At 35.2% G+C, this 17107-nt stretch overlaps 1 protein-coding gene across 3 annotated transcripts in view; it reads right to left on the bottom strand.

Moving 5' to 3' along the window:
* Positions 1-466: 466 nt before the first annotated feature.
* Positions 467-17107, bottom strand: part of KIF20B (kinesin family member 20B) — a 61260-nt gene continuing 44619 nt past the window's right edge. For 2 of the 3 annotated variants that reach the window (XM_070432727.1, XM_070432725.1), the window contains exons 16-26: positions 16863-16988; positions 16115-16242; positions 13446-13601; positions 12200-12379; positions 10846-10956; positions 8642-8839; positions 7970-8038; positions 6002-6100; positions 5177-5327; positions 2152-2294; positions 467-689 (exon numbers count right to left, since the gene is read on the bottom strand). In XM_070432727.1, coding sequence (XP_070288828.1) covers positions 612-689; positions 2152-2294; positions 5177-5327; positions 6002-6100; positions 7970-8038; positions 8642-8839; positions 10846-10956; positions 12200-12379; positions 13446-13601; positions 16115-16242; positions 16863-16988 — 1439 coding nt within the window. In that variant the 3' untranslated portion in view covers positions 467-611. The remainder of the gene's footprint in view (positions 690-2151; positions 2295-5176; positions 5328-6001; positions 6101-7969; positions 8039-8641; positions 8840-10845; positions 10957-12199; positions 12380-13445; positions 13602-16114; positions 16243-16862; positions 16989-17107) is intronic. The other variant, XM_070432728.1, reaches the window with a different exon arrangement.

The raw sequence follows: 17107 nt of genomic DNA on the forward strand, positions 1-17107 counted from the left end.
AGCTATTATAAAAAAGCATTAGACAATGGGGGAGGGGAAAGGAGGGTGAGCATTTGTAATACTTTCAACAATAAATTTAAAAATTTAAATAAATAAATAAAAATAAACCAAGGTAGGGGCAAGTGGGCTAGACGGGGTCAATGGGGAAAAAAGAAGGACATCTATACTACCTTCAACAATAAAGATAAATTTTTAAAAAGTTTTAAAAAGCCTTAGCCAGTTTGGCTCAGTGGATAGCGCGTTGGTCTGCAGACTGAAGGGTCCCAAGTTTGATTCCGGTCAAGAGCACATGTCTTGGTTGTGGGCTCGATCCCCAGTGGGGGGCATGCAGAAGGCAGCCGGTCAATGATTCTCTCTCATCATTGGTATTTCTATCTCTCTCCCACTCCCTCCCTCTCTGAAATCAATAAAAATATATTAAAATTAAAAAAAAAGAGAAAAAAAGCCTTGACTTATTTTCTTTATTGAATTAAAATTACACTATATATAAAATAGTGATGTATATACAGAAGGATTTAATGCCATAATATATACAACTATCTTTAAAGTCAGGATGCAAATTACAATGATTATGAATATAAAATTTATATTAAAACCTTCTCCATAGTGGTTTATTTGGCTGTTTTAGTTCGAAGTCGTCGTTTGAGAATCTGATGATCACTTTCCTTCACTTTATGATCCATCAAAATCTGAAATGAAAAATTACATAATTTTAAATAAAAATAAAAGCTTATTTTAACTAGTAAAATATGTTCATGTGCTTATTAGACATAATAGGTACATTATATTTTTTGTCTTCTTGGACTTACAGGTATACTATCTTCTACAAAAAAGCATGCCTAAAGTAACAGATTTTGTAAAAGATTATTTCAACACTTCATAATTCTAGAATTAAAATAATCTACATTCTGTATTCAGGTATACACAGCTTGAAATAATTACTAAAATGTTTGGAGACATGTAACTCAAATAAATTTTTAAAAATATATTTTTATTGATTTCAGAGAGAGGAAAGGAGAGGAAGAGAGAGATAAAAACATCAATGGTGATAGAGAATCATTTATCGGCTCCCTCCTCCACACCCCCTAATGGGGGATCAAGCCCAAAATCCAGGCATGTGCCCCGACCATGAATTGAATCATGACCTCCTGGTTCATGGGTTCCAGCTCAATCACTGAGCCACACCAGCCAGGCTCAAATAACTTTTTTTCTTCTTTTTTTAATATAGAGCCTGCAACCTGGGCATATGCCCTGACCGGGAATCGAACCGTGATCTCCTGGTTCATAGTTCGACACTCCACACCGGCTAGGCTCAAATAACTTTTAAGAAATTATCTTTCTCAGTAACAACTATATAACTTAGAAAGTTGAAAGAGCATTGTATTGCAAGTAAAGAAATAATAATTTCAGCCAAGGGAGGAAATTATGTACTAATCAAACAGATGGTGAAAAGTGATGAAGAGAATAGTACTTCTGACAGCATGTCTTAACTGACGCCAATTCTATGCCACTTGCTTTTAAGTGTCTATCTCATATCTGATAGCTGCTGTTGCAAAAAGACTCTCTCCCCTGATTTTTCTTGGCCATTTCCTGCTGAAGGCTTTTCCTTTAATTACTTTTCTATTTTCACTTTCATCCAGTAGGCAAATGTAAGCATGATAAAAAATCAGAACTTTTCCTGTAACAGCACAGCCTGTTCTGAATGAAGAGAATGAGTCATAGAGCCATGGTGACAAACTGCAGTCTTTTCTCAAAAGAACCTGGGAGGCTCAGAGGGAAGGTGGGAGGAAATGACTGAATGTCAACTCCAGATTCTTACCAGGCACACTGAGGCCCAGATTTGTACAACAGTGATAAAGATAACAAAAATAGATGCTAGCAGAAAATAAATTACTAAACAGTGATAATTCTGATGGAATTAAAATTCCTCCGATTAGTTCATAAATGTATGCATTAATGCCGCATTTATATTTAATTACTACAAGTTTAACACATTTGATATCAAAAGCATAATATTTAAAGCATGTTGTAGAAATATGATCTAAAGAATAAAAATTCAAACTATTGTAAAATTCAAATTGTTATGAGTACTTCAGAATTTAAAATAGCACAAACAAGTTTACTTTTAAGAAAACTGAAGTAGTAGCTTACCACTTGGCCGGATATATCAATAGGAGATGAAATTTCATTTGTGTATAATTTCCGTTTGGCCCGTTTTGGTTGAGATACATTTTCTTTACTTACTTCTACATTCGAGAGCTTTGAAGAGCTCATCGTTTCAATTAATTTCTTTGCTATGAAAAATTATAGATTAGTTAAATCCTGAAACAAAAAATTTTCTAACTGCAAAGGTTTAAAATTCTTAATAAAGAAAAAAACATACCAAGCAAAAAAGAAAACCACTGTAATTTATAAATGGTGAAAGGACATGATAGACAATTAACAAAAAAAAAATGAAATGCCTAATAAACACATGAAATAATGATTAAGAGCAAAAATAAGTAAGTAAAATATCATTTGACTAGTAAATTATAGTACCACCAGTAAAATGCAGGAGTCGTTAATGATTTGAAAGAGGTTTATGCTATGCAAAGAAACAGGACACATACATAGTGGACCATGCAGCATTAAAAGTAAGGACACAGATCTATTTCAGTAGTCACATGTAAAGATGTCCACAGGAATATTAAGTAAAGGTAGTTTATTATTGTGAGACCTTTACTTATAGTTAACACATGCACTCACATATACATACACACACATACACAGCGTAAGAGAAAGTAAATTGTTAACAATTAATTGCTTCTGGGAAGAGAAAAAGGAATTTTTAAATGTCTTACTTTGCACATTTGTTTTATTTTTTAAAAGACACATGTTGGTTTTAATAGTATTTTTCCATTTGGGAAAACTCCTGGATAAAATAAATCCATATACACAGGATAAACTACATATTTTTTAAAATAGTAAAACATTTTAAGGAAATATGCTAAAATGAGGGTGCACTTATAAAGGGCTGAGCTGAGCTTGAGAAAGCTGGGCTGCCAGATGTCAGAGTACACAATTAAGATAAGCCAAATAAATGAAAGTAACACTGAAGCCTTTCCAGCGGTTCCCAACCTGTGGGTCGCGACCCCTGAAAATACATCCTGCATATCAGATATTTACATTACGATTCATAACAGTAGCAAAATTACAGTTATGAAGTAGCAACAAAAATAATTTTATGGTTGGGGGTCACCACAACATGAGGAACTGTATTAAAGGGTCGCTGCATTAGGAAGGTTGAGAACAGAGTAAGAAGCTAAACCTGAGAAATCACAGCTCCCGCCCACTCCTTTTCATATTTTCCCATAGAACAGCATGTGGTCTAGGTCAGAAGGATCAGCATAAAACTGAGGGCCATCTCATTACCAAGGGAACCCAGAACAAAAGACTCATGCACTTGCAGTTTTATAGGCCTTGCGGCTGGAGGCCAGGCCGAGGGGCTAGGTGTGAAAAAATAGAGTTTGAGGGGAGAAAGGTGTCTGCAAGGTTGCCTCCCCATCCCTGTCATAAGGTATTCAGCAGAGGCACCTGAGGAAGTTCTCTGCTGAAGGCCCCAAAGAGGCTCCAAATGAAGGCACTTAGGCTAGGAATCCAGTTTCGTACACGCATGGCTGGACCGGACCTGAGTCCTTGACTATAACTCCCTTCAGAGACTGCAATGCACTGTGTGTGCACTAAGTTTGGTGTGGGGAGGGCAGCTCTCCCCATGAGGCCTAACAAGTAAAGCCTCTGTAATTGCTCATGGTCAGCCTTAAAAACAAAACCACCACAGGACTTTGGCCTGGAGGCACCAGACTGCTACTACTAAGCCCCAGCCACTATACTAAGAGCTGGGGATGTGAGCCTGACAGACATTTTGCACTTGAGGCACTTTTTTCCTAGTGCAAAAGAAAACAAAAAATTATAGCTTAATTCAATTTGCACTTTGAAAAGAACACTGTCTGCCGGGTATTGAACGGATAGGAGATAGGCAAGAAGTAAAAGTTAGAAGACCAGTGATACCAAATAAGGAATTAACAGTGGTTATCAGAGCAGCAGAATTTTAAGACTTAATCTCAATTTTCTTCTTTTTTCTCTATATTTCCAACTGATCAACAACAGATATGTATTGTAATTATAGCTGAATGTTCAGTGGTTGTTTGGCCTTAAGTGCGAAATGGAGGTGTTTCTTTGGGTGCAGAAGCACAATAAAAAAATCACTGAGTTATTGAGGGCACTATGAACCAAGAAACGTTTGGGAACCTCTGTGTAAGTTTTTACAGAAAAGTACTTTTACACAATCTATCTGAATCAATTCAACTCTCCCCTGCCTTCATAGTCCCTATCCCTCCCTACTCTGCTCACCTCTACTCTCCAATTTATCCTATTGCTACCACTCAGGTAATCTCATGAAATCCCACTCCTCTACCTGCCCTCTCCCCCCAATAATCTCCCCACATTCTACATGCCAGACGAATATTACAACCTGGAATAGCCTGCATATTCCCTATACTTTCCTGGTACTCTACCTATGTCGAAACTGTTCCTCTGGTAGGTGCGTATCTGTGTGTGTACGCATATATATGTATGTTTTTGTTTATGTATACATGTACATAAAGTGTACATCTGAGCATATATTAATACACAGGTATTAATGTGGCTAAGAAAAAAGCATTCAGCAACTAAACTCAATGGACATTTATAGAAGTATATGTTTTTTATATATATGAATAGGTAATGTTTATCTGTACATAGAAAAAAACACTAGAAGAATATATACAATTATACTAACAGTGTTTATCTCTAGCAGATGTAATTCTGCCAACATTTCATTACTAGGCTAAATTCTTCTGTAAAATCTTCCCATAGTCCGTAATTAGAACAGCTCATTTCCCTTCAATACTACCACACACCCTACTTGTATCTCTATAACTACAGAGCAGCCTACTCTGGATCAATTACTTAAATATAGGTCTTTCTTCACCACATAGTAAGCTCCTAGGCCTTTTCATGTTTCCTCCCACAGTACCTAACATAGGACAGTGAATACTTGAAATATAATAATCACTGTGATGAGTTTATATACCAATCAGATATTAGGAAATACCCTAATACCTAACATTGAAGGGCATTTAATTAATTTTCTGCAAACCTTTTGATTGAAGAATTGTTGGAGAACGTTGTATGAAGTCTCCAAATTTCTGTAGTGTTCCTTCTTTTTTCTTAGCGGTCAAGTTTACATTAACTGCAGATGCCTGACTCCGTAAAGAATATGTTTTATGAGATGATGACCGTGAGGAAACCTAATAAACAAACATTTTTTGTTATTGTTGATGAGGACTGTTAGAAGGAAATATTATAGCCACCGTTGAATTAAAGAGGCCAGACACAGGTTATGAATTCTCAGACAGGGAATTATCAATTAAGAATATAAGGAGAGCCCTGGCCGGGTGGCTAAGTTAGTTGGAGCACTGTCCTATGCTCCAACAGGTTGCGGGTTTGATTCCTGATCAGGGTATATGTGGAAGGCAGCTGATCAATGTCTCTCTCTCTCTCCCCCCCCCCCCCCCTTTCCTCTCTCTCTCTAAAATCAATGGACATATCCTCAGGTGAGGATTAAAATATATATACATCCTTCACATATATACATATACATACATACACACACACACACACACACACACACACACACACACACATATATATATATATATATGAATGAAGGATGTATGGACCGGAGAATGGCACACTGAGTGTGATAGGCAGAGTGGTAAGTGAGAAGTGAACAAGAAGTGCCTGCTACTGGCCAAATGCTAAAGCTTACATTCTAAGCTGATCAGATGAATAGAAATAAAAGATAAATGAGTTATAATTAGACAAAACTGAAAAATTACTAATCAAATGTGACATCTTTATTTTTGCCTTCTACTTTATAAAGAATTGAAATAGTCAATTTTGGACAAATTAAAAGACAAACCTTTTGTTCCTTTCTGACGGGAGAATTTTTATGCTCGGAAATAGGGGACTTCAAATTAGTTCTGGGTGTAGTATTCTTATTTTCACATTTCACCAACTCCTAAAAAATAATATATTTAAGCACTGGTTAATTTCTTGACAATATTTTCTTTCTCTGGAGTTGAGAGAGAGAGAGAGAGAGAGAGAGAGAGAGAGAGAGAGAAGAGGAGGGGAGGGGAGGGAAGGGGAAGGGAAGGGAAAGGAGGAGAGGGGAGGAGAGGAAAGAGAGAAGAAGAGAAGAGAAGAGAAGAGAAGAGAAGAGAAGAGAAGAGAAGAGAAGAGAAGAGAAGAGAAGAGAAGAGAAGAGAAGAGAAGAGAAAGAGGAAGAGAAGAGGAAGAGGAAGAGGAAGAGGAAGAGGAAGAGGAAGAAAAGAAAGAAAAGGAGATAACAGTTCTTAACCAGTGGTGATTTCTGACCCTGGGGAACATTGCCAATGTCTGGAGATACATTTAGCTGTCATTGCTGGGGAAAATGGAATTTTATTGGCATCCAGTGGGTAGAGGCCATAACGCTGCTTAACACCCCTATGATGCTCAGGACAACTTTCCTAAAGAAAGAGATATCTTGTCCCAAATGTCAATAGTGCTGAAGTTGAGAAACCCTGATCAAAAGTATAAATTTTTCCCAATTTTATTGAAATATTAACATATAACATAAGAAGTTTAAGGTGTACAATATGATGATTTAATACATTTGCAAAATGATTAAAGGTATGAATTTTCCACATACCATATATAATGAAATTATGAGCTAAATGAAAAAGATTATAAGGGAGAACATCTTTCATTTGAACCCACACAGTACAACAATATACCTTCCCTTTCCTCAACTCCCAAATTCTGCAAAGCATCTATGTCTACGACCTCTAACTGAAATTTGACAGCACTGAAAACAAAATAAAATAAAAATCTTCAGTATAAACACAGGTAAAATGTGAAAACATATTCTCTCTTCCCTTCTAAATAGACATGACATCTTAGGAAAAGCTTTTGTAGCATTGTTAACTGAACTGAACTGGCACAAATCCTAGTTATACCAAAGATTATAAGGATAAAAGGGGGGGGGGGGGGGGGGCGCCAGAACAGAAGCAGATAAAGGATCATGACTGAACCTCAGAATTCAAGTCACCAAGTGAAAGCCATTAAGGGTCAAAAGAAGCAGACTTTCTTTTTTTTTTCCTTTTTTAAAATATATATTTTATTGATTTTTTACAGAGAGGAAGGGAGAGGGATAGAGAGTGAGAAACATCAATGAGAGAGAAACATCGATCAACTGCCTCCTGTACACCCCCTACTGGGGATGTGCCCGAAACCAAGGTACATGACCTTGACCGGAATCGAACCTGGGACCTTTCAGTCCGCAGGCCGACGCTCTATCCACTGAGCCAACCCGGTTAGGGCAGAAGCAGACTTTCTTAAAGGGGAAGGCAGGTGGCATCATGGGAAGCAAACAAACAGGACAGATTTTAACTCCATCACACTTGTAGTGTTCAATAAAGAGCACTTTGGAGTCTTCACTGGAATAGAATATAACACTGTATATATGATTTTCATGAGAGCCTCAGTTTATTATAGCAGTTAAGAGATAGTAAAATCAATTAAAACTTTTAAGTTTTACATGATTTGCCTACAACAATCTGTATATCTATTCTGAAATACACATGGAGCTAAAGGAGATTACAGACCAATAGTAAAACGAATAATTGTATTTTAATACTGCATACACAACAAATTTTCCTTTTCCCTTGAAAAAATAAATCAAGGAAATAAACATAGATGATAAAATACTTAGGATTTTAATGGTATCTAAAATGTATTAGATATAAATTAAATATAGAATAAAAGTTAACAAAGGCTATAGAAAACAACCTCTAAAGGTGTTTTAGGTGAAGAAGGAAATAGTCTAATATTTATTTAGTACATTTATTACCTGACGGAGAGCCTCAGGAGTATAGTTAGTACTACTTCTGCTCTTCCACCAGCTTGAAAATATAGTACTCTTTAAAAGAGTAAAAAAAAAAAAAAAAATTGTTGAAGATAGTTATTGTGCTGAAGAGCTTACAATTAGTTTTAAACTTAAAACAAATTACTTACCTATCTATGACATGTGGAATTCAAACTAAGCATTTTAAACATACTACATCTACTCTTTTATTCCCAAAAGGAGGAAACAGGGGGGTCAGAAAGTTTGTGTGACATGATAGAGGATTGGATAACCCTACAATCAAAAAGCTGCAGTAGAAAAAGAAAAAGCTGCAATAAGAATAAACAGATTTTTTTTTAGCCTTCCACTAAATAGAGGTCCAAATTTTAATATACTGGCTGTTAGAAAAAGAATTTCTCTTCTAAAAGAGACCATAGAGTTATAACAATAGAGACCTAAGATACGGATAAACTATAATCTTAATATCTATAAGCTTTTTGTTTGATGACTATTTAACTACAGTGATATTCTAGAATATGCCATAATTCATGATTTTGGTCTCTAACAGCAGTGCTTATGAATCGGAGGGAAGTGTAGCAGAGTTTAAGTATATATTGTAAATGAGCTCAACAACAATAATGCTTGCTTGTTAAATTTACTCATCAGTTAAGTATTTACCTGTTCCATTTCATTGCTCTTCCTCTTCCGAGCCTTGGAAATCTTAACCGTTACTGGTAAGGCACAACCAGGGTGTTTCACTGCCATTTTGTTTGGCTGTAAAGGTGTAAACTGAATCTCTAACTCAGGTTTTGGAAATCGAGTAGTTTGATTATTTTCTGTTGACACTTCACAAGAGTCAAGAACTACAAATTCATCCTATAACAGGATTAAAAATGAAAACAAACCTTATTTGAAGAATATAAATTTATAAATCACAAAGAATTAACTCTCGAATACCTACTAAAGGAGTTAGAAAAGATAAAAATTGTGCTGGGGTCAAATTCAATAGAGCAAGGACAGAGATTGAATTATCATCTACCCTCTTCAAGCTTACACTAGGTATGTTAATATCGAGGGAAACTTAGAAATTAGTATTTCCCAGTATGATCCTAAGAATTATCTAGAGAATTTGTTTAAAAGATTCGTGGAACCACACCACAAACCTACTAAATCAGAACTCTCCAAGGAGAGCCTAGAATTTTTAATAAGCACCCAGTTACAGTAGATTAAGGTTTGCTGCAAATTCTTTGCTCCGCTACTACTCTTCCCACTGAGAGATGGAGTTTCATTCTCTTTCCTAGAATCTGGGCTGGCCCTAGTGACTCCCATGACCAACAGGATGTTCTTCTGAGGCTCAATCATAAGAAATCTTCTAACTTCCACTCTGCATTGTCAGAACACTAACCTACAGGACACACCCCTCTCCTCAAAATGTCCCACTTCAGAATCTAGCTATAAGAAGCCCAAGCCATAGGGAGAGGTTCTCTATAGGTCCATCTGACTTCCCAAATCAGCTCTGTGAATGAATCATTTTGGAATTTTAGCCCAGTTGAGCATATTAATTTCATAAAGGCAGGAAAAGTATGCAAAACAGCCTAACAATACCATTCTCCAAAACTGTCAAGTACACAATAACTGCTGGAGTTCTTAGTAGGAAGTTGGAATCAGGAGGTTCAGGAGAACATACACAAATTTATAGAGAAAGAAATCTTGTTTGTGGATCAACTTCCATCTTTTTTTTTTCAAATATATTTTATTGATTTTTTTAGAGAGAGGAAGGGAGAGGGATAGAGAGTTAGAAACATCGATCAGCTGCCTCCTGCACACCTCCTACTAGGAATGTGCCTGCAACCAAGGTACATGCCCTTGACCGGAATCGAACCTGGGACCTTTCAGTCCGCAGGCCGATGCTCTATCCACTGAGCCAAACCGGTTAGGGCTCCACTTCAATCTTTTATATGAACATTATGATCTATAGTAGTCTCTAAGGTCAATACTAATAAGCTGAAAGGGAATGGCTCAGAGTATTTCCCTAGATTAAAATGCCATTCTCTTCCTGTTCTCTGCTTGGTAAAATTCTAGTCAACCCTGGATAATGTTATGATGTTATTTACCCTTCGCTAATCCACATCCTCAACCACTGAGGCAAAATTCATCATAACCTTCTCAGTCAGTGTTTCTTAGTACTCTGTCCATACATTACACTTAGCCCAAAAGGTAAGGTCAAACAAGGTAGTCATTTATGTATCTGTCTTACCAGATTTTTTCCTCCTTGAGGGTGGCAATCATAGCTTATTTATGTATGTATTCTCAGTATTTCGCAAGGTTCCCAACACTAAATGCTCCCAATAAATGTGTTAAAAAAAATTTTTTTAAGTAATTTTATCTTCAAAACTTTAAGTGCACAGAAGTTTTATCTATTTCGGAGAATCTGTATTATCCAAAGTGATTCATAGAATCCTAAACTCACTACAAATTATGAAATTTCATTGTGAGTTAGTAAGATTGTTGATCAAGTTATTAAATGGGTATGATTTCAAAATGCTAATTAAAGGGTCTCTTAGAAGGGCCAATAATCATTCATATCTTTTGTGGGATTTCCTATTTCTGGTCAACAAATTTGTTTATATTAACAGATCTGTTATTTGAGATCAATCTCACTTTGAGAGGGTATTATTTGGAGATCTAATCTCTCAAAAGAATTTCACATCTCCTCAAAAACCTTTACCTTTTTTCCCCACAGCGGGGAGCAGATATAGCTAATTATACAGCAAGATAACTACAATGGTTGATTAAATTATACTTGCATGTGTTATTTGGTTATTAATGGTCACTGGTAAGTAAAGAGGGTAAAAAAGTGGACTGTGTTACCAAATGCCCACCTCTACTTCATTGCTGGAAATTTCAAAACCTGTAGACTGAGGTCCAGTTTCAACTCCACCAAGATCTGTTGAACTCATATGTATGGGCTTGATATCCATGGTTTCTTTTTCCTAAAGTAAATATTAAAGCAACAAGCCATTGTAACCAAAAATAAATTAAAACACTTCAACTAAAGACTATAAAATCAAGACTTGGGCAGATAAAATAGGGGAAGCAATCAAAGACGTCTTCAATGAGCACGTAACTCTCCTTTCTCCTCTCTTTCATCCTCAGGAAAGGCTGGACAATATTCCAACCTCTTCTGAGTTTGATATAAAGAGAATTTGAAAGATTACTTCCAACTTCCAAGGTGTTTTACATATATTCTCTCATTTTACTTTCATTGTAACTCTTGAATTAATTTGTCAAGAATCATTTCTACTTTCCAGATGAGGAAATAGAATATGATATGGCCAAGGTCTGTACTAAGTTAGGATCTGAACTTTGATTTTTAAAAACTAGAGTTTTTAAAATTTTTAAAAACTAGAGTTTTGGAAATGAAACTATAGCATTACAGTAGAAAAGACCATATTGATAACTAAACCTTTTCTTGTTGCACACTGTTCATCCCACTTTCTGAGTCATAGGTTATGTTCTATTCCTAAATCTACTTAGGGATCTACAAAGAAGTATTAGATTACATTTTTAAACTTGATAAATTTCGACCTGGGCCTTCTCATCACTACCATCAAAATCAAGTCAGCCCTGGCCAGTTTTTCTCAGTGGTTAGAGTGGTGACCTGCAGACCAAAAGGTCTCATGTTCCATTCCCAGTCAAGGGCACATATCTCAGTTACAGGTTCCCAAGTCCAAGAAGGGATGCAGGCAGAAGGCAACCAATCAATGTGTCTCTATCTCAAGCTGATCTTTCTCTCTCTCTCTCTCTCTCTCTCTCCCTCCCACTCTTTATTTATTAATGGAAAAAATAGCCTTGGGTGAGTATTAAAGAAATAGAACATTTAAAGAAAATCAAAAGTCAAATACATCTCCATGTCAACTACCCATAACTGTTAAATAAGATTCTGTTGAATAAAATGTGGAGATAATAGCATGTACTTTCACTGAGGTAAAAACTGAACTGTGCTAATTGTCTTTTACAAATGCTCTCAAGTTTCACAACTCTATTAAGACAATATTATCTCTGAACTAAAAACTCAAAATTCATGAAAAATATCCAAAGAATTTTTCAAACTCTGATTCCCCTCTGATCTATTGGAAACTTACTTTTTTAACCTTTAAGGATTTAAACAATTTTGAAATTTTTCTTTGTTTAATGTTTTTTTAAAAGGCATAGAAAGAACAAGATTTTACTGACTGTTTTCGAAGCCTCTGATGTGATCCTTTTTTTCAATTGTTCAATTTCATTATCTTTTTGAGAGTTACTGGATATCAGTGCTTTCAGCTGCTTTTCTAAAGCTTCAACCAGTTGATCCCGTTCTTCTCGCCACTTTTGAAGGTTGCTGTCTTTCTCTGCCAGCTGTGCTGTCAGTGTTTCCTAACCAGAAATTAGAGAAAATGTTAAAGTATATATTGATAAAAGTTGTATATGAGATAAAACATACACACCATGCTAGTAGAATGTACAGTTCAAAATGCAAAACAAGTTTCACAACACAGTAGGGATAGCCCTGTGGCAGTCAAAAGGAAGAAAATTTTAAGTTCTATATCGAGACAGAAATGTAATTAGGTATTTTCCAAATTGCTAAATAAACTGAAAAAAAAAAAAAAAAAAAAAGAACATATGTGAACTTCAAGATAAAATGGGACAGAAGAGTCATCTTACTGTCATCCAAACCTATAGAAAAGTTTTGTAAGGATTTATTTGAGCCAGACTGTTGAGGGCATGCCCAGAAGCAAGATCTCAATGGATTGAGAAAATGCTCAGAAGAATAGCAGTTTTGCGGTTCCTTTTATGCATTAGCCAAAGGAGAAAACATAAGGAAGGTTACATGAAATCTATTGTGGCCAATTAAGGAGGCAGGAGAAAGCAAAGCAGGGACATTTCTAGGATTAAATAAAAGGCAAAATGGAGAAACACTTCTTTTACAGTGGTAGGTACAGGAGTGTTAATAGTTAACATTTACAAAGATAGCAGGCAGGGAACATGATAACAATGAGGGGTTCTGTGGTCTCTTGCTATGGTGGTCTTGTGCTCTGGTGCCTGCAGTTGTGCTTTCAAGGGTCTAGAAAAAGATGCATAAGAACAATGGACAGAACTCACTCACTTAGAGATTGACTTTTGCTAAGGAAGCTCTGGGCCTGTGACTCGACTACCTACCATGGCCTGTCCAGTTAGGAATTTGTGATCAGAGCATACTGTGTGGTCACTCTTAGTCACTGAGCTTGTCAGACCTGCCACGTGCTCCTCCATCCCCTACCCCAACTTGTCAGGTTTATTCTACAGCCCTTTTTCATTCACAATAAAAATAGAAAAGGTGCCTTTAAAAAAAAGAAGGAAAACAACAAGCCATGCACAGACAGATAAGAATCCCAGAGATAAACTTAACAAGCCCAAGAAAGCAGGTGAAACACAACAAAGAGAAAGTATAATTGCTACCAACCACTTCGTTTTGTTGCTTTAAACCACGCTCTCTGTCTTCAGCATATTTTTTCATCTCTTTGTTTCGTAGATTCTCAGATTCTTTAGCTTGAGTGATTAGTATCATTTTCTCATCTAACCATTTCTTTCTATCAGAGTTATATTTCTGTTCAGATTTCTATATATAAAAACAGTACAAATAACTATCAGATGCTTAAGTAGTCAAAAAATCTATTTTTATACCATTTTCATAAAACCCATCACTTTTTAAAACCTTAAAAGTGTTTGTCTTTCAACAATGACAAGATCAGTTTATTTCAGATTATAAAATAAACATTGCTGGTTTGCTTTCCTAAACACTATTTCCCCTATAAACTTTACTTTGCTATGAAGTTCATTATTTAAAGACTTAAGTCAGTGAGCATAAGAAGAAATAAACAATTTAAATTCCTGAAAAAGTTAGACACACGTCTTCCTAAATGACAGGAAAAAAAAAAGACTTTGTGTGTGATGGTCTTTCCTTTTTTATTTTTTATTTTATTTTATTGTTGAGAGTATTACAGATGGCCCCATTTCCCCCCCTTTCCCTCCCTCTACCCAATCCTAGGCCTTCACCTGTCAATTGTCTGTGTCCATGGGCTATGACTAATTTGTGCTTCTAAATCCCTTCACCTTTTTTAGCCATCCCTCCAACCTGCCTCCCATCTGGCAACCTTCAAAATGTTCTCTGTATCTATGAGTATGGTTCTGTTCTGCTTGTTCACTCATTATATTTCATGTAATAATGTTTAGTGGTGATGAAGTCCTTTAGCTTTTTCTTGTCTGGGGAGCTCTTTATCTGACCTTCCATTCTTAATGATAGCTTTGTGCCTTGGCTGGCGAGCTCAGTGGTTAGAGTGTCAGCCCGCAAACCGGAGGGTCTCCGGTTCAACTCCTGGTCAAGGGCATGTACCTTGGTTGCAAGTTCTTTCCCCAGTCCCGGTTGGGGCATGTGTGACAGACAACCAGTCACTGTTTCTCTCTCACACCTATGTTTCTGTTTCTCTCTCTCTCTTTCTCTCTCTCTTCCCACCCCCTCACTCTAAAAAAATCAATGGTAAAAAATATTCTCATCCCGGGTTTCAGCACTAAAAAAAAAATTAAAAAATTCTCAGGTGAGAATTAACAAAAAAATTAAAATTAAAATAAATGGTAGCTCTGCTAGGTAATTTTGGTTGTAGGTCCTTGCTTTACATGTGATGGTCATTTCTAATTGTATGGGTCTAAAAATAAAATATTCCTGGGTATATAAGATGCCAAATAAAAAATAACATGTGCAATAGGACAAACATTTATTAGTTTAAGGATCATTGAGAACATCTGGACCAAGAATACAAATGACCAGTAATTTTCAAACTGGGTTCAAAGGCATCTAAGTTATACATTCAAAACCCAAGTAAACAAGAACAATAACACCACTTTAAAATATATATCCCACTGTTTTTAGAACTATAGTAGTCCATTCCAAGATTATAAAGCTTATAATCTAAGATATGTGATCACATCATTTGAGAGCAATGCAAACATACCAATACTCCTAAATATAAACATTCTCAATATAGTTCATGCATTTTTTTTCATAATTAACAGTATATTTACTTGGGGTTTTCACAATAGAAAGGGTAAATTCTAGAATATATAATTAACCCTTACAAAAAAAAGTAGCAATTTTTTTGTATTTGTTCAGTACCCAATTACATACAGCCTGCACTTAAGAAAATAATTTAGATTTAGTCAACTTTTCAAAACATTATGTTTTCTTTAATCTCGAATCTAGTTATGAATGCAGCTCCTGATTTACAAAATTTTAAGCAGTGTTTGGTAAATCCCATTAAGAACATATTTCTCCTATATGTTATATTCCATACATAGTATGTTTGAGTTGAACATGGAAAAAAATATAAACATCAAACACAATATCTTCTATATAGTATGATTTCAAATATATCCCAGTGTCCAGATATTTAACACTGTTCTTTTCCAACTCAATAATTACATATGTAAATAATTACATATTTATAATAATCAAAATAATTTTCCTAAAAGTCACCTTTCCCATAGCAGTATTTGATGAGTAAGAAATTCAAGAGTAGAAAAATAGGTAAGAGATGGTGACTTAAGTATTAAATATGTAGAATATAAAACTGAAGACCCAACCACTGTATTTTCATTTGCAATTAGTTTGTATCTTGGGAATTTCCTCCCCGTGTCTTTTCAATGTATACTGAAAAAAATTATATCAATATATTAGTTACTCCTAGGAATTATTTTACCCATACATGAAGCAACCATAAAATATTTACTGAATTCTCCTCTCATCAGAAATATAATGAACACATAAATATATATATTATTGTACTGATGGGTGGTCATAATAATCTGACTACTCAGTGTATATATATTCACTGAGTACATATTCACTCAGTGTATATATATTCAGTACAATGAAGTGAATCAGTTATGCAAATAATAATAATAATAACAAAACCTTGAGAGTATTTGCTTAGGAAGTTTTCAATATTCAGTATTTTTGGAAGTGTCAATGAAGTACTGATGGGCTGGTCATAATAATCTGGCCACTCAGCACAAATTAGTCACACACACACACACACACACACACACACACACACACATAGATAAATAAAATCCTACCTGTAGCTCATCTTGAAGTTTATTGAGCTTTTTACTAAGCACATCTGTGTTACCCTCAAGTTCTTCATTTGAACTTTGATTACTTTTGGTTTCCAGATCTTTGCATTTTTCTTTCAATTTTTCCAATTCTGTTTGAAAACATAAAATTATTTTTAAAAGCAAGCAGAAGTGATACCATTTAGAGATACATGTGGCATGGGATACAAATAAGAAAAAAGAACACAGATTAAGACAGAACTAGAACTACACTAAGAGCCTCACTTTTAAGAGTTCTTACCAAATTCTTAGAGAAGAGGAACTACAGCGACCTCATGGGCACCCACTGAATAGTGTTCAAATTTATACAATATAAATTAAATGCATGTCAGTCTTAATTATATAGGAAACTTCAGGTAATTCTCAAAAATTAAACTGTGATGGTATTCTCAGGGATGAAATCAGAGTATTTATACAGAAATAATACTAAGAGCTAGAAAAATGTAAAACTTAGTTGAAAGTTTATTCTTAACATCTGGGGAACATTGCAAGAGCATGTCCTCAGTCCTTCTTTACTATACACAATTTTACTTAGATAAAATAATTTTCATCACATTGGAAAATGGCAGGTGACAGGACATTCCAAAGACATACCAAATACATTTTCATTATGAATTATTACAAGTACTATAATACTTTAAAGGAAAGAAATCTAGGGAAATAAAGAAAATGCAAGAGTATGTCTTGAGATATTTAAGCAATATTGTTTTACCTGTAGCAAGCCTTTCAGCTTCCTCTAATTTAGCTTCAAGCACTTGATCTTGTTCTACCTGAGTTTGTTCTTGTTCTTCTAGTGTCATTCGCATGTCTTCAATTATTTTTTCTTTAACACTTAGATCTAAAAATAGTGAGTGAACATTTTAGAAATTACTAACATCTCCATCTAGATATCCAATTTTTCTTGAGTTCTTCTAAAAACTAAAATACACTTTTACTAACTATAATAGAATATGAGTT

This window comes from Myotis yumanensis, unplaced genomic scaffold (assembly GCF_028538775.1).
Source record: "Myotis yumanensis isolate MYYU_CA2020_CCGP unplaced genomic scaffold, mMyoYum1.0.hap1 SCAF_13, whole genome shotgun sequence".
NCBI lineage: Eukaryota > Metazoa > Chordata > Mammalia > Chiroptera > Vespertilionidae > Myotis > Myotis yumanensis.